At 40.5% G+C, this 21,328-nt stretch overlaps 2 protein-coding genes across 2 annotated transcripts; both read right to left on the reverse strand.

Moving 5' to 3' along the window:
* Positions 1 to 1,065: 1,065 nt before the first annotated feature.
* On the reverse strand, positions 1,066 to 13,286 carry LOC124127941. The gene is made up of 6 exons (XM_048391338.1): positions 13,137 to 13,286; positions 6,020 to 7,134; positions 4,085 to 4,155; positions 3,747 to 3,804; positions 3,267 to 3,335; positions 1,066 to 1,837 (listed from the first exon to the last, which is right to left on the reverse strand). The coding sequence occupies exons 2-6, from the start codon at positions 7,092 to 7,094 to the stop codon at positions 1,191 to 1,193; spliced, it is 1,920 nt and encodes a 639-aa protein (XP_048247295.1). The 5' UTR covers positions 7,095 to 7,134; positions 13,137 to 13,286; the 3' UTR covers positions 1,066 to 1,190.
* A 3,311-nt stretch (positions 13,287 to 16,597) lies between these two features.
* On the reverse strand, positions 16,598 to 21,007 carry LOC124127450. The gene is made up of 3 exons (XM_046490845.2): positions 20,528 to 21,007; positions 17,214 to 19,414; positions 16,598 to 17,087 (listed from the first exon to the last, which is right to left on the reverse strand). Exons 1-3 carry the CDS (start codon positions 21,005 to 21,007, stop codon positions 16,598 to 16,600), a joined length of 3,171 nt encoding a protein of 1,056 aa, XP_046346801.2.
* Between the last annotated feature and the right edge of the window lie 321 nt (positions 21,008 to 21,328).

Below are 21,328 nucleotides of genomic sequence, written 5' to 3' on the forward strand. Positions count from 1 at the left end.
GTGTTGGTTAAGCACAAAAAACAAATTAATCACGGTAAAGCAGGAATTGCCTCCAATGGTTTAGCCATTTCATGAAAGCTTCAGTAAATGTATCATCTTTTTTAATTTAACACTGAAGAATGTCATTTCGATTATTGTTTCATTGGATATAAATGTTTTGAAGATGGTACACGTGATCTCAGATTCGTTCCATCACATACAGACATGACGGATGCTTACATCCGTGTGTATGGTGGGAGATACAGACACGTCAAGTAACGGAGTGTAGTGTGACGCGGTAGGGAAGAGAAAGAAACGGGGGATACTGCAACTAAAACATGTATTTTCATACAAATCTTTGATCTTGACAGACAGAAACAAATCTGTCGCCAAACGTTGAGATCAAATGTTTCTGATGAAACCCTTAATTGAGTCACCACAATACAGTGAAGTTAACCTCAAAATTGAAATTGGTTACCTGACATGGATACTTGATTAAAACAGTTGATATATTCCAACAACTGATCATGACGAAGCAGTTACTCAGCAGGATTTCCAGGGCAGAACATGTCCTCAATACACTGTCTTCATCGCGAGTTTGTTCTCAGAGGCGAATTATGAGGATCGGGTGGTTACATTGAATGATCGGGTGTCATCGCTCCCGATACATGTAGCATAGACTGAGCTAGACTGGTCTTGATATAGACAGAATATTGCAGACAGGTGTACATTTCCTCACCATTTCTGCACAGTAATAGGGAATACAGCCTTACTATCATTCAAGTTCTTCACCATAGATTAGATGAACACACACCTCTCTCTCTCTCTCTCTCTCTCTCTCTCTCTCTCTCTCTCTCTCTCTCTCTCTCTCTCTCTCTCTCGCTCTCTCTCTCTCTCTCTCGCTCTCTCTCTCTCTCTCTGAACTTATGAATACATCATATCCGGTTCACGAGGATCCTCATACACATCACATTTATATTTCATAAACATCATTAGATTTATCATAAACATCATTTTCAATTTCAGGCGCATAATATGTCTCTTACACTACTACTCATGACAAACATTACTCTCCTTCTTACGTTAAGGACAAAGCCTTGACAATCATTGTCACCATCACGACAGCCCCTTAACAATCATTGTCACCATCACGACAGCCCTTGACAATCATTGTCACCATCACGACAGCGCCTTGACAATCATTGTCACCATCACGACAGCGACTTGACAATCATTGCTTTCTTCTCCTCTGTCATGTTGATGTCGCTGCCCACTACAAGTGTCATGCTGACAGTGACATTATACACCCCGAACATCGGCCACAGTGGCTGACTGGAGTCTACAATGTCTAACGTCGACATCACTTTATTCTCCTTCACATCAATGAAGACAATCTTCTTCCTGGCGTCATCATAGACAACACCGTAATGTAGTGTGTGTGATGCCCCTGCTGTGTTGGGGAGAGTGTCGGGCAGACACAGCACACACTTCCCCCCCTTCAATGTCCTCCTGCATATCCCGCCGTGTGTAGTACACTGGACGACATCCAGGCTGTAGGAGGTCTGTTGTTCACCTATACAATGATGCACGTCCCTCTGCTCCTCACTGCATACACCCACCTCCAGGATGAGCGCGTCCCCTGTGAGTGGTTTGTCCAGACTGACCCTAGACAACACCTCCCAGTACTGGGGACAGCCAGCCCGGGGGAGGGGGGCAGTGCTACATGTGCCACAGTACTTCTTCAGTCTCCCCTCCCCTGCAGGTCTAGTGCCCGACTTCCTGTTGACCAGGTCTCCTTCTGTGTTGACGTGGGCGGAGTCGAGATTGACTCTGTCTTTGTCATATTTTAGATGTATACCTACAAAATTGAATAAAGTAAACTTTCCAACACAAATACATTGTATCTCTGCCGCTGAATAATTGGTAATAATATGTTAACGAGTGAAACTTTGAGTGCACACACTATAGCACAAGTAAACAACGACATTAGGGTGAGTGAGTGAATGAGTGAGTGCGTTGGGTTTAACGCCGCTTTTAACATATGAGTATTCCTGTTATATCTCGGCATGTCAACTTAATGTTGAGGGAAAGCCCGAAGTGATGCAGGTCTCAGACGTTTACCACTTCGGAGAAACACACGAGCACGGGTAATGTGCTGTCAAACCTAGAAACATAATCGGGGCGAACCGGGATTCGAACCCACAATCATTGGTTTCTAGCGTGCCAAAGGGACGCAACTCTGCACAGCGAATCGCGGCGCCTTAGACGACAGGGCCACTCGTGGACCCTAATAGCAGTAGGACATGTACATCAACGAGTGTGGATTTGACAAATCTCAGGGTGACTAGACGAACTATTGTGACCCCTATCCATATGATGTGCACAGTCAGGCACTTCACGCATTGCATATAGCTACCGTATTTTCTTGAGTATAGTGCGCACTTATTTTCCAAAAAACACAGCTGTGTAGAAGGGGGTGCGCATTATACACGAATTAGTGAGTTTTGATGTTTTTCCCCCATGGAAAGACATCACTGTGAAACGCCTTGAAACGAACTTTGGTTGACAGAGAATGGATACATATATCATAATTGCCATACTTTGATTCGTTAAAAGTCATATTTGTTTTTGTTGTGCGATTCTATGTCAACACGTAATTCTCGCGATCACGTGCACGGGAGCCTCGACGGTGACTGGTCAGACTGGTTCCATGTAGATAATAATGCCCGACAATAGCGATCAGCTGCTTCGCTTAGGGTTATTATTATTTTAAATATGTTTAGTAAAAGCTGCATCTCAGTTAATAAGATATTGGAATATATTATTCCTGATAAAAAAATAGTTTCAGATACAACTTTTGCCGATCCTTGCATTAAAATCCTGTAAAGTTATATCATTGGGTGTGCCTTGACCGAATCACCGGTAGATTCCAATAAAACGTGTGTACAGCTGATTGCTGTGTCCGGCTTAGTTTACAAGAAAATACACAAGGTAATCTTAATCCCAGGATATAAAACAATGCCTAGCTGAACAAAAACACAATTTAAATGGTGATTTTTTATCTCAAATTTCGAATTTGTACTGACGAAGTTTCTCATCACCCGTTCGTTTGCCGGACTTCGCTGAAGGGTTTGGGTGTAATTTTTTTTCGGCGCATAATATTCAAATTTCTTTTTTTCCAAAGTAATCTCATTCTACTCGTCACATCAGACAAGTGTGGATTTGGAGTCCATCAGTTCAATTTATCAACGCTGCCATAACACTCTCCCTGGTGAAAACATACTTACAGAGAAGAGGAACAGGAAAAGGGGCATCTGAGGCAGGCAGAAAGTGGACAGCTACACTGGACACCCACTCTACAAAACAAAATGTCAAAAATATACTATTGCTATATGGTATTGTGGTATAATGAACTGTTCACGCCGACTTCCACAGCATTTCACTAACATCCTGGTGTGTCAGCTTAAAATTGAGTGAAGTTAAGGAGAGGAAAGTGAGGTAGATTGTGGATGTTTACCACTATGCACAGGCAACAATGATGTGTATAATCAAATCATACTTTAAGATTCGATCCCCCAATGGGCATACTCTTTCACAGCTCAGGTGCCCAACTTTGAAGATTGCAGAGTGAATTACAGAACACGAGCTCATTTGGCAAAATATGGTATTGTTATTATATGCTCACATCTCCTTCATTTTTACAACTATGTTAATCATACTAGCTCATATTCGTGTTTGCCATGTTGCAATATTGAAATGATGCTCACCTAAAGACTTCATTGTTGTCGAAAGCTGTTCGATCTGTTGATCGCGATTCTTTATAACCTTAAAACATAATTAATAAGTATAATGTATACAATGTGCATCATTAGCATGTAAAGAGGAAGGCTTGGTAAGGTAGCCTTTTGGGTAACAGGTTACCTTATCACACCAAAAACGAGAGGTCTAATGCTCTTAATTCCACCATATTGTATGAAAATTGACAGATCTCAAAAAAGGCTAATACTTTGAACTTGTGGTTTTCTGGTTTTAGAACGGATTGAGTAAGGTGAATTACATTATATTGAACATGTCAAGTTATATAGCAGGTGTCAACAAACTGTACCTGCAGATGTAACATGTTATCAGCTTCAAGCTTGTTTATCTTTGTTTGCATAGCATTCATAGTAGATCCCTCTGTGACAACAAACATATGTTATATATGAGTAAATGGAATATTTAACAATTGCAACGCGCATAAAAATAAGGTGAACATGCATTACACCGGACACCTACCTACCATATAGATCACGTGACGTTCATATAACACGAGACTCGTGCGTGACGGAAACGAAAACGGGCACATTTAGATATGAATTAACATTAAATGTGAGTTTCTATGTATCACTTCCGGTCTCGAAAAACTAGACTTAGTACTTTATTTTTGTTCAAATCCAATAAAACTAAACTTGGAATGCCTCGTTATTTTTCTGCCTATATATTTCTAAGTGTGGAACATCGGAGCGTGAGAGAAATCTGAAAGGTAAGTGGTTCCTGATTTGTCTATTTCTGCGTGACGTCAGAAAACGTTGATCAACAGAGATCAGGGGCATTACATCTCGTCTGCCTTTTGGGGCGGTCGGGTAGCCTATTGGTTAAAGCGTTCAATGGGTACAATGTGTGAAGCCCATTTCTGGTGTCCCCCGCCGTGATATTGCTGGAATATTGCTAAAAGCGGCGTAAAACCATACTCACTCACTCACTCACTCGTCTGCCTTTGAAGATCTAATCAAGCAACAGACTATTTTAATTAACATCCAATCACCTTGTCATAACTGTTTAATCCTTTTTATCTCATACTTACTGTACATTTGGCTTTATTACTCGTGTGTTTTATTACCTTGTGCTTTTTGTTATTCTTACTGTACATTTGGCTCCACCCAATTACATGTGTGCTACTTATCATTTGTTACCTGTTCTCAATGTTAATCTGCTACTTTTCAGAACATGTCATGTATCTATACCTCTCATTCACTTGGTTGTTGTCACTCCAGAATCAACACTGAAACGTCGCTATTGCAATAAACCAAAAAACGTTCACTTCCACGAAGGGGGACAACGTTAACAAAGGACATGTAGACCTATTTCGAGGAATTTTGTAAAAATGTTCAGACGTCTCGGACAAGTTCACTGCCTTTTTACCTCTCATTGTGCGAGCAAACAATCGCCATGGGAAAGACATTGATATTGTCAAACCCAGCCCTCCACTCGCTACTATTGATCAAAATGACAGTTTGGACGACTTCGCTATTTGATGGTAAGTACTTACTGATATTGCAATCCCTATACCCAACAACTACTACTAACCCTTATAAAGTTAAAACGGAGGCCCAAGGGTTAAATATATCGGTATAAAAAAAAAGAGCCCAAGGGCAAAGGAAATTAACTGTAGCGGCAGGAAAATGGTGAATGCCTTTGGTTGCCAAGGAAGTAGTTCGCGCATAACAGAATATGGCGGAAGGTGTCCGGTATTAAACATTCTTTTCAAAAATAATACATAGAATATGACTGAAAATGGTAAGCTTTATGTAACACTAGCTATAGTGATGCTGATGTGTATGTCTGCAGTTTCTCCCAGTAGACTTGGTTACCTAGATGACAAGTATATCATCTCCAGGGAACAGAGGCAACTAGCAACGAGCTCTGTTATGATGGCCAATGCTCATGGACACTGAGTGGGGTAGCCTTGTGGTTAAAACATCGGCAGGTCACGCCATAGACCCGGGTTCGATTCCCTACATCGGTATATTGTGTGAAGCACATTTTCTGTTGTACCCCGCCATGATATCACTGGAATATTGCTAAAAGCAGCGTAAAACCACATTCACTCACTCAAGGACACTGACATTATTCGTATTTAACTCAACATTGCTAATAAACTGTATGTACTATAATGTACTATAAACAGCTCAATGTACAGGATACAAATTACTTAGCTTTTCTTTAGCTCGTTACAATATCAATTTATTGTTTAATCATCCAAGAAATAATCAAAAACTACCTGGGTTACTTTCTGACTGAGGGTCCATGGGTATGTAGTACCCTCCAAAGGAAGAAATCAATTGCTTCAGGTCTGTAAAGTCCTGTCTAGATAGAGTGACTGCAGCCTCTGTATCTCTCACTTGGGGAAGCTCAGTTGTAATACACTCATTGGTTCTGGATACTACTGTCTTTCTGGCCCTGAAGAGTGCGTCCATACTAGACATGGCAGCGAATTTCTGACAATACCCAAGTGCTGTGTCACATTTGGCTTCCTCCATTTCCAACTTGGATAGCCGTGAGTTATTTATATCATATACAGCTCTGAAACTTTGATCCAGTTGTAGCGAAAGCCCTTCTTCTCGCTGATTTAAAGTATTTCTCAGCTCAGAAAACGTATGCTTTAAGAACTCCTTCCGTTCCTTCTCTTTCACCTCTGACATCTTGACAACTTCATGTACCTGGTCCTTGATGGCTCTGATTGTTTCTATCTTCTTAGAGAGGCCTTTCTGTCCTTCCTCCAGTACGGTCTCCTTCAGATGTTGAAATGCTGTAGCTATGTCATTCACCTTGCAGTCGCTATGATTCTCCTTACATCTGAAACATATTCTTTGCTCACATGTTTCATCATAGAGCAGAAGAGGATGATCAGCATGTTCTGTGCAGTAGACAGTCTTAGGAGTAGGTTCTACGTCAGATGACTTCAGGTTTGCCAATGTCACAACTGCATGGGATCTTGTCAACTTCATATTTTCATGACTGGCCTGACAGTGCTCACAAAAGAAGGCTTCACATTCATCACACCAGGACATTGCTTGGTTGCCATCATCTCTATTGGTACAAAGCACGGCGGAACCATCGTTTTCAGCAGTTTGGTGGAAGATATCTTTGATGACAACGACATCGGGAGGGAAATCAGTGTGTTCTTTATTGAATGTTTCCTGGCATATGTCACACGTCAGTGTATCAGCGGTGTCAGTGTCTAGGCATGTCTGACACACCGAGTGGAGACAAGGTAGGAGGTGTGGAGCAGGCCCACCATACTTGTACGAGGTGTGACACACTCTACACTGGGGTAGCTTCACTGCAGTCGCCATTGTCCTGTTTAGTGTTATGATGTCCAAGTTGTGCACAGTACTGGAAGATAGGAAGTATGGTATATTATACATGCAAATAGAAAATAGAAAAATAAACATTGAGATAACATAATGTCTGAGATATCAAATGACGAACGTGCGCCCCGATAAACGTTATTTTTTTAACATATGACTTAGAAATATGATGTATCTCAACCATGTCGGAAACAATATTTTATAATGGCTTATATTGTCGACAGCTTAATCTTGATGTTGAACAGCATTGCCACATCAGCGGACAATACGTGTACTTGTATAGTATATCTGAGGTCTTGGTTACGGGTATGGCATTTACGTAGATTAATGCATGGCATATTCGAAGTAAAATAATAATAATTAGTAGATCGCCTCCGTTGTCTAGTAGTTGAACATCTGCCCGGGGAGAGGAAAATCGGGAGTTCGATCCCCGGCCGCGTTATACCAATACTTAAAAAGAGGAGACTTGTTGTTACCCTGCCTGTCGCTCGGAATTAAGGGGCTAAAACAAGGACTGGTCGGCTCGGAGTATAGTGTGCCTGAGTGGGGTATTCATGTTAACCTGCGGCTTGGTATTTCAGTGAGCTAGCACTATAAAATCGGCATTAGTCCGGACCCACAGTAGCCACACGCACACTTGCATGCACGTCGCTATATAAATGCAATAATCTTGAACGTGACGTTAAATCCTATTACACCTCGCCTCACATATAATTAGTATCAGCCTTACAAAATAAAAAAAATACTATGTCCTCCAGATGCCAACATATTATATACGACAGTGCAGCAACAAATACATACAACTGTACAACAACGTTATCTTAACCACAACATACATTTCACATGCATTGACATCGGAAGTTTTCATGTGTGCTCATGTTGCATACTATTATTATGTTTTAATTTTGTTTTTCTCATGTCTGTTGACATAGTACTATTTGATACATTTAAAGGGTGACGTTTACATAACAACCGCAGCATGCTAAAATAATATAAATGCAAATAAGAGAAAAAAACACACAAAATAGTAAGATTTAATATTACATAAATAATGTGCATCAGGCAAATACCGATAAGACATGCATAACAATATATTTCAAATTTGCACTTTCAAATTAACTGCACACGCAGGTACAACGCGTCCAAATTGCCCGTTAGTTTCAAATATATTGCTCTATTTGACCATTCGCTTCAAATAAAAAAATAATAATAACACACCCCTGTATAATCACCTGACACATTTCGTGTTACATTTACATGTCAATAAATGGCCTTTCAAGCACTTTAATGCTGCACCATCCGTGTATTCGATCGAGCCGATAACAATGAGCTGTTCATTCTGCATGGGAGGTATATTATCTGTGTGCACGAGGACGATACACGCAAGGACGTCATCATACTCATGTATAGCGGCAAAAAAAGGCTAGATTGTTACCGCAGACCACATAAGGCAGGGAAGTGTGTCGTGTCCTAGAACATGTCGGCGCTTTAAAACGAAAGTAGGGATGACACTAATGTGAGGACTTTAGACGAGTGTTTTATGATTAAGATAAGTTAAGGTATGCTTAAGATATGCAATGTAACAGTTGAAATGCATTCTAGTGGTTTAGTTAAACACAGGTGATTTCTCATACAGAACAACATTATCTCATTTGATTATATTGTTAGGCTATCAGAGACGATCCACAACGCACCTACCTGGCACAGACCACGTCATGTATTTGTAGCTAGGTCACTTCCGGGTTGAGGTGCAAAGGTGAATGCTATTTTAACACACGTATACGGGGCTAGGGGAGGTAGAGGTGGAGTGAAATTGGCTTAAACGTCGTCATCATGAAACGTTATTGCGTTCAAACATGGGTTGGCTGGCCATGTCTGAGATCTGCCTTCCTAAGCTGTCCAGCAGCCATACATGTCTATGAAAGCATACCATTTTACCTCAAGTAGTATTTCTCATAGACCTTATAAATTACCCCAGAATCTCAACAATATATTAAGTTCGTACTTAAAGGATGTAGAATGCACATTTCAGTATCTTTTGATAAAGCCTTTGATATTATATTATCTGTAGTGTCAGCAATGAGTAAACGTTTTATGTTTTCGTTCAATGACTGTGAAGCCCATTTCTGATGTCCCCCCTCGTGATATTGCTGGAATATTGTCAAAAGCGGCATAAAACCATACTCACTCACTCACTCGTTCATTGAAGTTACAATATGGATTTTTTGCATGTAGGCTAGTGACGGGGAAGACATTTTATCCAATGTTTTACAATCAAGAAACTGTCAAAACAGATCGAACATTAAATATCCAATTTAAAGTCTCCGACAAACATGTTAGTTATGAATAGTTCAATAACATAAATTGGTCAAATACACAGACAGTACATTATTGATTTATGAATGAGAAAATATCTTTGTCATGTTAAGATACCACTTTGGAAATTGTATTGTGATTTTATTACATATTTACCGTGCAATATCTAATGACAGCAAAATATTATTTTGTATTTCTAATCAATTTCAAATTACATTGTTGAATACTACCATGCCATCTGATTATACATGTATATAGTAAAACTAAAAACATTTTGGCTCATTCAATATATTAGAATACGTCAAAAAATAAAGAGAGCAAAATTTATCATGCATTCTTGTGTTTATAAAGTTGTTTTTTCACAATATTAAACTACATGTCTTCCTTCCATGTCCAGCTACCTGAGAAAAATATTTTTTTTAAATGTAAAAAAATACAATGATACTCGATTACTTTACAAGCTAATCATGCACGAAACAAATAGTGCACCTCGAGTCATGGATCTATGATGCAATGCGATCACGAGCGTCGGTTTACACAACGAACAGTATGTCGGTTTGTGCATCGACCAATCTAATGACTTGTGAATAGGAGTAATTCTTCATACATTAACCAACGTGCATGGTATTTGCGTTTCTTTTGTCGGTGAGTATATCAGGAGCAAAGTTCCAAAAATGGCAGTCAAGCGCACAATAATGATGTTTTATATAGTTTTATTTATGTTTTTTTTCACTTTGCATTATCTAAATTATCAAATACTTCCATCAGTGACAAAGTGGTAATTACTTTGTTTTGTATCCTTAGCTTAGAATTAATTTTTTTTAAATAATTATTTGTCTAAGAGCAAAAACATTTATTTGTCTAAGAGCAAAAAGATCAAAGCATTCTTGTAGTTCTCTTTTCGCTATTTTAATTTGTACATCTTCCCTCAAAGCTCTTGTTTAGCTAGGGAAAAAAGGAAAAGCATAATAACTGAAAACCATTTATATTATACATTTTCCTAGTTAAATTTCCGAAGTTCAATACCAATAATATATTTTGGACAAATAGGTCCATTACTTTCATTGACCTACGATCATTATCTATTTCAAACTGTACCTTTAGTAAAATGGGATGGAATGGGAAACTACTGGAAATAAACTATCACGTATGTCCTTACATATACATGTATACATACCTAGGTAAAGCTGATTCATAAAACAATTTGAAAGAAAAAGTTGTATTTCATGGTTTTGGTTTGTTTGTTGTTTTACGCCCCACTCAGCAATAGTCCAGTTATATGACGGCTGTATTTCATGGACTTGCCATACAAGTGTTTTTGAGCAATGGTCTAAGAGTATTGCAGCCAAGTGCGAAATACTAGCTGATCATAAGACGAGGATGTATGTTTTCTAGTGATCATAGTGAAACAAATTTGAGTACATGAATTGTTTTAACATTGAACACAACTTTAATCGAAGTAATTCATATTTTTGCAATTTTCTCTTTAACCTAATCTAGATATTATTTATAACTGTATATCTACCGTAAAACAATAATATTGCCTTCTTTCACTTGTACTGTACAGGTTATCGTTTCCTTGTATTAAATATAGCCTATTCTGCTCTTCTTGAGCTTTCAAATTCAAGTATTAAAATTGTCCAATTACATCTCGTTTCAAGCTTTTCATAAGTTAGATTTAAACCATTAACAACACATCATGACCCCCTAAGTATCAGTGAGCGGTCTGTCTGATTGTACAACGAAGAAATGACATATGGAGCCCGAGTTGCGAGTGATAGGATTGTTGAATAGATTTGCTGCCCATGAAAACGTTTCAACGATTTTGATTAAAATTACATGTATGCTTACTCTTGGATGGTATTACGTTAGTATAATCTTGTTTATTATTAAGGCATAATAATGGTGTCCGATTTTGAGCTGTCAATTTGAGTATTGTTAGGCCTGTTTAGCGATCTTTCACATTTCTTGTCCTTTGGAAATGTACGATGTGAATTACCCCGAAGTTGTTTTTATCACTAATAAAAGAAAACGGCCACTGAAACCTACATGGACGTAACCGGGATTTCTTCAAGATATACATTCAAAACTGTTATTCGTATTGCGACATAATCTTTGAAACAGTCTGCATATGAACTAATTACGACCACTTCCGTTACTTATGTTTTTGACGTCAAAAACACGGACAATTTCGTCGTTATTTTTTTTTACGGTCAATACAACTCACGGAAAATTCTCAGTGAATGTGTACTTCAACATTAATGCCATATGTCTATCACTGTTAGGTTATGTACTTGCCTATGTTATGAATTAGACATTTAGATTTCAAACAAAGGCGCTAACTTGACTTAACTTGCCATATTCGGGTGCTTCCATATAACGGTTAATGTAGAAAAGTAGGAAACGTATAATACCAGCGCTTTAATCAATGGCTATGCAGTGCATAGATGTTTTTGATTTGGTGACTTAAGATACTTGAAGGAAAGACAATCAACTCGTGTTGCATGTTATACCAATTTGGTTACACTGTGTGAAGAAATAAGAACGTTGTAACACTTTTGATACAATGTATATGTTTTTGAAACCGCGACGTCATCACAGTGCGGCACTGAGCAGCATGCGGGCTGACTGACGTCCAGGCACCATGAGGTATAAAACTTTAAATACATTCTCATTGTTGATTTAATCGTGTTTTCTGAACAATATGTATTGTCACACATCCATGGAATATTGAAGTACCCGCAGTATGCATTCTGTAGCCTTTAATTATACATAAAATTATCTAAATATGCCTAACGATATTTCCCAAATATAAAGTAGAATGTGTTTTTATGCTTATACATCTGATATAACTTGTTATATACATATACGTTGGAAATATATATGAAAGAATATTAGATAGTGTTTTGATACCACGTGCGTCTTCACATATACCGTTCCATTTAAGGCAACGAAATCCATGAACATGATTTATTTCATCCATGCTGCTTGTAATCTGTTGAATAATACACTGACACACAATGAAGAACATACTGGTGATCTCCCTTTTTTAATATTTGATTAAATGGCCACCAAAATAACATTAAGTTGTTCCTTGTATTAAGAATCCAGTAACTTGACATGGTATGCCATATTCCATCGCGTTGTTTGATGGACCGAGCAGGAAAATAAACTCAAAGATCCCACAGAATGGGAAATATGTCAAACACGATCGCGAGTTGCGTCCCTTAGACCACACACCGCTTCAGTGACATTGCAATGGTTGATAGAAAGATGATCAATGGGAGTGTTCATTGTCGGACAGATATAATAATTGTTTTGTTAAATCGTGAATAGATAACACGATGGCATATCCTTGATACGGTTGACAGACAGACAAATATGAGTGTTCATGTATGTGCTGGAAGAAGCCATGGTGCAGGGCGGTTTGTGAAGGTAGTTTGTGGTTTGTAAATAGGCGGAGAGGGCTTGTATGGGACAGGAGAGGGGTAAGCAAAGGTTGGTGATCAGTTTCAATAGATCGCTCTGGATCTACTACATGTACAACCCAAGGATGGCTATACATGCCTCAAGGCGAAACCGAAAGTACAACGTACATGTGGTTACTAGGAACATTCTATTTCTCAAATTATCTGTCCCTCTATCTTATCATACTTTTAATGTGGATGTTTATATTTACCAATAGATGTTCAGTCACAACACGCGACATACCTTGCTTTTAGACACGCCACACTTTTGCTGTAGTCGGCTACACGGGTACACAGATCGCTCTCCGCAAAGGAAGACGTATCCTTGTCAGGAAGATAACTTAATTCTAAGGTCACGCCACACTTTTTCTGTAGTCGGCGACACGGGTACACAGATCGCTCTCCACAGAGGCAGATGCTTCCTTGTCAGGGGAGGTAACTTCGTAGGCCACGCCACACTTTTGCTGTAGTCGGCCACACGTGTACACCACAGATGGCTCTTGTCAGGGGAAGTAACTGCGTATGTCAACAGTAATGTGACAACGCACGTACACAGATGTTCAGTCCCAGAGTGGCAGCTGTGTGTGAGTTGTAAAGATACAATCTGTCTGTGTAAACTTGAAATGATGAGTGGTGAAACATATTCATGGATCCAGCATATATATGACACCAGTATATATCTAGTGCATGTCTTGATATGGCAGCCTTGAATACTGCAATCTTGCCATTATACCTATATACAGCAAGGACACGTTAATCCCCATGATACAGTTTCCAGATTATATAATTTCCGCATTATTGAATAATGTCTTAAGGGTAATGTCCCTTTAATTATATCTTGGTATTATATTCAATGGCCCAACGCAATGTCGCCCATTCCAGATCCCTAACTAAACTTATGGTACGCATTCTGTGTATTGCTATCAGTCATAGCTATCCATGCTCACAGTGTAAGACAACATATTATCTAATTTTAACAACGCTTGTATTGCGGGGCTGTGTTGTCAATAAGGCACAGGGGATACTACAAACATGTCACACAAGAACCAGAGCCGAAGGTCTCAACAGAAGTCTCGTTATGCACAATTTACAAATGAATGTATAAAAGTGCCTCAGGTCGATTAATAATGCTAGGGAAACATGTATTTTAAATATTAGCATATAATATTACTTTCATCAAAGAAAGTCAATTATTCTCTGGTGTCTAAGGCGCCGCGATTCGCTGTGCAGAGTGGGGTCTCTTGGGCACGCCAGAAACCTATGATTGTGGGTTCGAATCCCTGTTCGCCCCGATTATGTTTCTAGGTTTCTCAACACCATACCCGTGCTCGTGGCTTTCAGTGGTAGCCTGGAGTACATGCCGGCCGTCTTGAAATAGATTAAATATTGCATACAGCTATCCATTTCCTCGCCTGGTCGGGGCATGGGTGTCCCGTCATCTAAGGCGCCACGATTCGCTGTGCAGAGTTGCGTCCCTTGGGCACGCCAGAAACCCCGATGATGTTCCTAGGTTTGTCAGCACCATACCCGTGCTCGTTGGTTTCAGCGAACTGGTAAGGGTTCTTAAAATCATACTCGAAATTGACTTTCTTTCTTTAATGTGATTTATTTACGTGAAACGTGTGTGTTTACAGTATTTATGTCGTGTTTTTGTGAAGGCCAGTATATATTGAAAAAGGGTGTCAGCAAATGTTCCTGATGAGACCCTTAATGGAGTCACAGAAATTGTGTGACGGAAATACAGTGAAGTTAACCTCAAAACTGAAATTGGTTACCTGACTTGAATACCTGATTAAAACAGTTAAGACATCGAACTTCGCAGCAGGATTTCAAGGGCAGAACATGAGTAGTATACCAGGCTCATTCAGGACCGGACCTAGCAAATCCCCATGTGACGTCACAGGTCATGGGTCAACCGGAAGTGACGTCATAACCGGAAGTGACGTAGCATGAGGATTATGGGTAATAATGAAGACAGGAAATGACGTCATAACCGGAAGTGTATTCTGGGAATGAAGATGGAAGTGACGTCATAGCATTTCCGATTTAGTGTGTCTGACGGTTTGGTGAGAATGAAGTGATAAAATGGCGTCTCGTGTAAGAAATGACGTCTGTTGGTCAGATGTGTGTGAGACGGGAAAATGGCGGACATGGGTATCGAGAAAGTCGTTTAGTAATAGAGACGGACGTCGTACATGTTAAAAAATAATGACAGTCTCGCTACATAATGGTCGGACATGTATGTTGTATACCCCTAATAATAGTTTGATCACAAATGTGTACAAATGAACGAATGTATGTATAAAAATGGATGTATTTGTGTGGCTGTATTTGTGACGTTTATTAAATCGAACAATGTCTTTGCTAAATACATAATGTAATGGGGTGTTTCTTACATGCAAAATACATCGCATGCAGGATAATCAAGACGAATCATCATGTTTTCAAGTTTTCTTTCGTTTTATTTGGTTGGTCCTTATAAGGACCTTTGAATGGAAGCGTATACCGGAGTTATACGTTTCTAAATACCATCTTCATATACGAGCAGTTAGGTGAATATCGCCTGTGTTCTGTGACGGGACTGTCCGTACTTTTCCAACGATACAATTTAACTCCGCAATGAAAGCACTGTACCCGATCGTTAGTTCCGGTGTAGAAGAATCCACTCATTGCCAGATCCAGGGGAGTTTGTTTCATCTGTGTAGGCCATCGAATAAATGTATCCAACCGATCTTGCATATACTTCATATTGGGTCTGGTAGGCATATCCAAAGAGTCATTGTCGAAAAATACATTGCAGTCACAGGAATCAAGGCCCGAGTCGTAATTGCTATCCGTATTAGACATCCTTTCAGCGCTGCAGTCAAACTAGGAATGAAGATTGTAGCCAAGGCGTGGCAATAGAATACGTCAGCTACGTTTTAACCAATCAGCGATCAGCTAAGCTGCTGACGGGACACTGTAGTCGGACCCTTGGAGCAGTTAATCCTTAGTACTACTCAGGGATTAATGGCGAACGGCCATCCCGCTATCTAACGGTCAACAAGTCGGACATGTTATCTTAACACTGGTGTGAAATACTCAGTATTCCAAAGGGAGCATAAACCCGCATCGGGGGTCCGTCCCAGTATCTTATCGTCATCGGATTAAGATACCTGGAGTACATCCACGCTTTCAAAGTCTTAAGCCGATTAATAATCGCAATCCCACATCGGGTCCTTCCCAGCTTGCTACTATACATTAAAGATACGCAAATCACATGCACGCTTTTAAACAAAGGTCTAGAAATCTTAAGACGAGTAATACTCATAGTATACTGACCATACCGGACAGACACAAAAGATTATAAAATTAATCCGCAAAGATCTTGGTGTTCTGTTTATCAACAACCGCGATAATATACAAAACGCTATCCAGTGGCGAATTCTTATCAACACTTTATGGGGAGTTTTACGTACATTCTCCGTGTGTTAACGACTGATGCAGCAAAGCAATGAAAACATAAAAATAGGTGTTCTGTTCATTCATTTTATTTCAAATTTAAATTGTAGTACGTCGTGTCATCTTAGCCATGTTCAAGTAATGAAACATGTTGTCACCCACACACCAACGTTGAGGTGTGGCACGGCCGATTTCAGTGTGGGAAAATGATTGTTTTGTCTTTCACACAGTCTATTTCAGTCCATCACAGTCTATCCTAGTCTATCACGGCGATGTCTTCCATCCGTATGGTAGGGTTTCACAGGGCAATCCATTGTCGTCGTACAGCACACGTCTCTTTGTGTACACCATCCTGTATTTCTTGGCTGTGCTGACAGACAACAACTGGTTGCCCTGATTGAATCCTGTTCGTACGATGAGGTTAGGGTAGTCCACGCTTATTGACTCCTCCTGTCTGCCGCATATGAGTTCTTTCACGGTGTCAAAGTTGACTTGCTGGCTTGCACGGTAGTTCAGCGTGAACCCCCTAACCTTGCATACGGTCCTTGTCCCGTCTTTAGTAGGTCGGACTAATTTGTAGGCATAGTTCTTTGGGCCACCTGACACGAACGTAGATATAGTGTTGCCATCCAGCTCATCGGTCAGGTCGCCCAAAGTATCTCCTAAAGGTGGATTCCAGACACTAGCCTTGTGGACGTAAATGATGCTATCCGTGTCAAAGTACAGCACCCTCCGCTCAAGTGGCATCAAGTAGCTGTGGACAAATTAGAAAGATGGCATGTAAATACTCGTATAATTAATTCATATTGAAACCAAATTATTACAAAATTATAATCTATATAATAGCAAAATAGTAATTTTAATAAATGCAATAGCTTACCTGTACAATTTGAGACGGGCTTGTGCTGTAACCCAGGCAGCGATGACGACATTGGAGGCAGGATGCGAACTGTGGAAGTCTTTCCTTGGTTCAGTGGAGACGAACAGCATGTTTTCGTTGACAATGAGGACATCTTTGACTTCATGCCGCTCGTCTCTCAACATGCCAAAGAATTGATCTGGCTCTGTCACATAGCTCGCTTTTCCAAAACCTAGCCTTTGCCCAAACTTGCCCCAGTGGTTATTCAAGCATCCTTTTGCCAATGCCCGCAGCCCAGGATTCTTCATAATCCGGTTGACGTCGAGTGTAACTCCCTCTTTCTCATATATCTGATGGGCGTAATCTTGAGGGTCGGTACATCCTTCAGGGAGGCAGCTGGCTTCTTGTTTAATTTTAAAAAAGTTATCTACGTACTTGGCAAATAATCCTCCTTGATGGGTACTTCTGCTATATTCGGAAAAATTATCGAAATGCCAGGCCTCGAATATGTGCAGAACCCTGTATCCACACTCGCGTACGGCTGTTTGCACCTCAATGGTTGTGTAGGTTCCCACCCATGCTCGTTCCTCATCCGTATGACGACATTCCCCATCCATCTGACCATCTGTACATGTTCTACACAGAGGGAACATTAGTTTCCCACCAGCTCTGTAGGGTAATAAGGGATGGTACAGTTGTGATGGTGGAAGAATGCGACACCGGATGAGTCCTTCTAGGTGATTCAATTGCGACACATGGGGATGATCCACAATCTTGGGGTGACCTAGGGGGAATTTTCCGTACTTGCAAATGTATGGATACAAGGAACACACATCTACATATTTTATTTCTTCCTCTTCTTGGGCGGTATAATGCAATTTTGTGGCGTTGGTTCTTCCACCAAAGAATGCATCGCGAGGATCCAAGGGATCTGTCAGGTATTCAAAGGTGGATAGGAATCCTTTCAACTCTTGGTTTGTTTTCTGACTGTCTTTGAATTCACATTCCCATATCTGGACAATTTTCTCCACGTCTTTGTGTTGGCTTAGCACAGCAAGGCGATACAGTGTTTTTTGATATACCTCTCTCATGGTTGTTCCGAGGGTGGGATGTGGTTCACACCGTACAGCCTTGTAGCACTTTGTGCAGCCATGCCAGAAACAGCCCATGAATTCAAAGACAGTCTTGCTTTCCCTGTCGTAGCCATCAACGCTATAACGAGAACCATCCGAGCAAAGAAACTTTGCTTCCCCTCCATTGCGTGCATGCTCTATTTTGAGATCTTGATCCTCATGCATTAACCATCTTAACCACTGGAGACACTGTATTGAGTAGCGTCTCTCCGGTCTGTATCCATGAGGTGGTATGATGGCAATGGTTTGAGGATCCAGGTAGTTTTTTCTGAATACAAGCATACACGCCATAGGAAGAGTTGTTGCCTCTAGGAATGGATCCACATTGTTTTGCCCGATGAATACGTCACGGAAAGCAGCAGATCCTCTTCTAAGAATATCAACATCACTTTGGCAGTAGGACAGTATATCCTCAGACATGTTGAATATGGCATTGGAGGAAACTTTCTCTTCGTACCATTTGATGAAAGTTTCCCGTTCGCCTGAGGACATACTGTCGGGTCCATAGGTGTCCATGGGAGGATAGGCTCCTACATAATCCTTGTTGACTGTTGTGTTGAAAAAATGGGGGAAGTATCCTTTTGACAGTTCAGAGAGCCCAAATGTCTTTGGAAATGATTTCAATGGCATGCTGAGAAAGTTCAAAGAATCTTTGAAGGTCAATCGTCCCACTTTCATCATCAGTATCTGCTGGCCTCTGAGTACAATCTGTGGAGCAACCACAATGTGTTTGTTGAAATATTGTAGCAGCAGATGGCCATCATATCCTCGATAATTGTGAGCTATGACCAATACTTCATCTTCGTCTTCCTCATCATCATCATCATCCAAGACATTTAAGACTTCCTGTAAAGCCGAGTTTGGAGCATCCCTCTTCCTCTTCTTGCTTCGTTTCTGGTCAACAAGGGTTAGAAGCCACCCTCCCATGTCCTCCAAAGTGCTGTCTCCTCGAAATACTTTCGTTCGTGAAGGCCCTTCATCTTCCTTTCTCCAAGGACACCCCTCACACAGATTGGTAGATTTATCCCCAATACACCTGCCACATCCAAGCTGTACTACACACAAGTTAGGGACATGCACTCCCGTCTCCTGTTGACATTCAAAGTCATAAAATATAAACTTTTGTTTTTCATGGACAGGATCTGCAGTGTTTGATGTAGTACCTTGGTCTTCCTTCATTGGTGTAATGTAGCACAGATGTTTTGGGGTTAGGGGTTCCTTACAGTTCTTACAAAGGCGCCGTTCAGAACAGGTATGTGCATAGGCATTGTGCTCTTGATTGCAGCTGGTACACCGATGCAGGGATTGACAAGTACTGGTTGGAATACCAGCTTTGCTGGTATACATCTCTTGATGTCGCTGGTAACAATAAGTTGTTGGAAACCACCTCTTGCAATCGAGACATGGAATGCCTTCCTTTTCACCTTTACCACAATAGCCAGGACGTCTACATTGATGACATCTAAATTCCCTGGTACAGCGATGGTCTTCTTTGTTATTGAAGCCCACGTCACAATCTTCACAATATTCACTGTACCCGGTAAAAGCTGCCATGGATGTAATCACATCATAGTGGCTATTGTGGTGGTAAAGGTGAATGATCTTAGAGGGGTTTTCCACTGCACTCTTGAACAAAAGCTTATTGTAGACTTCTTGAGAATATACTTTCAGCTGATATTCCGGTGCCAGGTAATCACTGAAAACAGTCCAAGTATCCCTACCGGTGCATGCCCCAGGCTCTATCCCAATTTCACTAAACAGCCTAACTGCCTCCTGTTTTTGAACATCAGTCCTGTTGGTTCTTGTTAAGGCAGTTCTTCTTGTATCCCATGCTTTGCAAATGGGATCCAGCCGTTGAAATGGTGCAGGTCTTTTAGCATAATGGAGAGCAACAGCTATTGCTCTCGCAAAGCATAAATCGTCCTGGTTCTTTATTCTTACGATGCACTTTTTCTGTTCCAAAAATGTATCCAGGTTTTTGGGACTATGCTTTGAACGATGGCCTCGTCCTTCGCCAAGGCGATCCGGGTCCTCTACATGGAGAAAGTCAATGTCCATGGCTGCATCAATTCTGGCATTGTCATTGCTTTGATGTACCTTTTCAACCATAGCCATGATATCTTCTCCACGCAAATCGCCCAAACGCCGAAATGGAATGCGAATGGGTACATTTAATCCTGGATGGTGTAAGGCAAGTCCTACCCGGTCGTTATCTTGCCCATTGACATCGATCCTTAGTTCCTCAATGATGTTATCAAACTGCTCCCGAAGTGCCTGCGGTAAATCCTCGAGTCTCTGTTGTTGCAACCAGGCAGGGTTAAATTGCACATTAAAATTAACGGCATTGGCTCTAAATCGTCGAGCCCTTTGCCTGGTCACACGCCTTAAAAAATAAGGTGGAACAGCTCCCCCTCCTTGCTGTTCGGGCTGTTGGTCCACGTCATCCATATGATGAATTAATGCCAGTTCCTCCTCTATTTCTTCCAAATGTTCAAGTAGAGACATGTCGTCTTTAACTTCCTGCTCTACTTGATCCAAATGTTGCACCATGGATAACTCCTCTTCAACCTCGACTGAATGATTGACCAAAAGTTCATCTTCTTCCTGTTCGAGTTGCTGTTCTACTTCCTCAAGATGATGAACTAGAAGTTGGGAATCTCCGTCGCGATGAAACGATGCCATGATGTCTTCAAGCTGAAGAGATAATTGTTGAGATATATAATACGCCAATACTCTCAAACTGTTGCGTTACAATGTTGTCGCAAAACATGGTGAATATGTATTTATATGCCTACGCTATCACGTGACCTTCTAAACATGTTACAACATGTGGTGAATGTGTGTAATGCTTCAAGACTAGAGGGGCTGAAAACGACCCACTGGTAGTACGTATACATAGTGTGTACATGATATGTAGAGGGCAAAACATAATACTCTATATTATTATTAATGAGAATAGCATACAAGGTAGGAAACAATGAGCAAAATACAATGGCCAGTCAC

Source organism: Haliotis rufescens, unplaced genomic scaffold (genome assembly GCF_023055435.1).
Source record: "Haliotis rufescens isolate VD_foot unplaced genomic scaffold, xgHalRufe1.0.p SCAF_9, whole genome shotgun sequence".
In the NCBI taxonomy this organism is placed as follows: Eukaryota; Metazoa; Mollusca; class Gastropoda; order Lepetellida; family Haliotidae; genus Haliotis; species Haliotis rufescens.

Bases quoted from the DNA above. Each gene is read 5' to 3' on its own strand.
- LOC124127941 (XM_048391338.1), bottom strand. From the start codon at position 7,094: ATGGCGACTGCAGTGAAGCTACCCCAGTGTAGAGTGTGTCACACCTCG. The intron at 4,156-6,019 runs GTAGTTTTTGAT...TTGTTGTCACAG, and splicing joins TCAGTCAGAAAGTAACCCAG to AGGGATCTACTATGAATGCT. The intron at 1,838-3,266 runs GTAAGTATGTTT...TCAATTTTGTAG, and splicing joins TTTTCCTGTTCCTCTTCTCT to GTATACATCTAAAATATGAC.
- LOC124127450 (XM_046490845.2), bottom strand. From the start codon at position 21,007: ATGGCATCGTTTCATCGCGACGGAGATTCCCAACTTCTAGTTCATCAT. The intron at 19,415-20,527 runs GTAGGACTTGCC...GAATGTCAACAG, and splicing joins ATGGGCAAGATAACGACCGG to GAGACGGGAGTGCATGTCCC. The intron at 17,088-17,213 runs GTAAGCTATTGC...ATTTGTCCACAG, and splicing joins GCCCGTCTCAAATTGTACAG to CTACTTGATGCCACTTGAGC.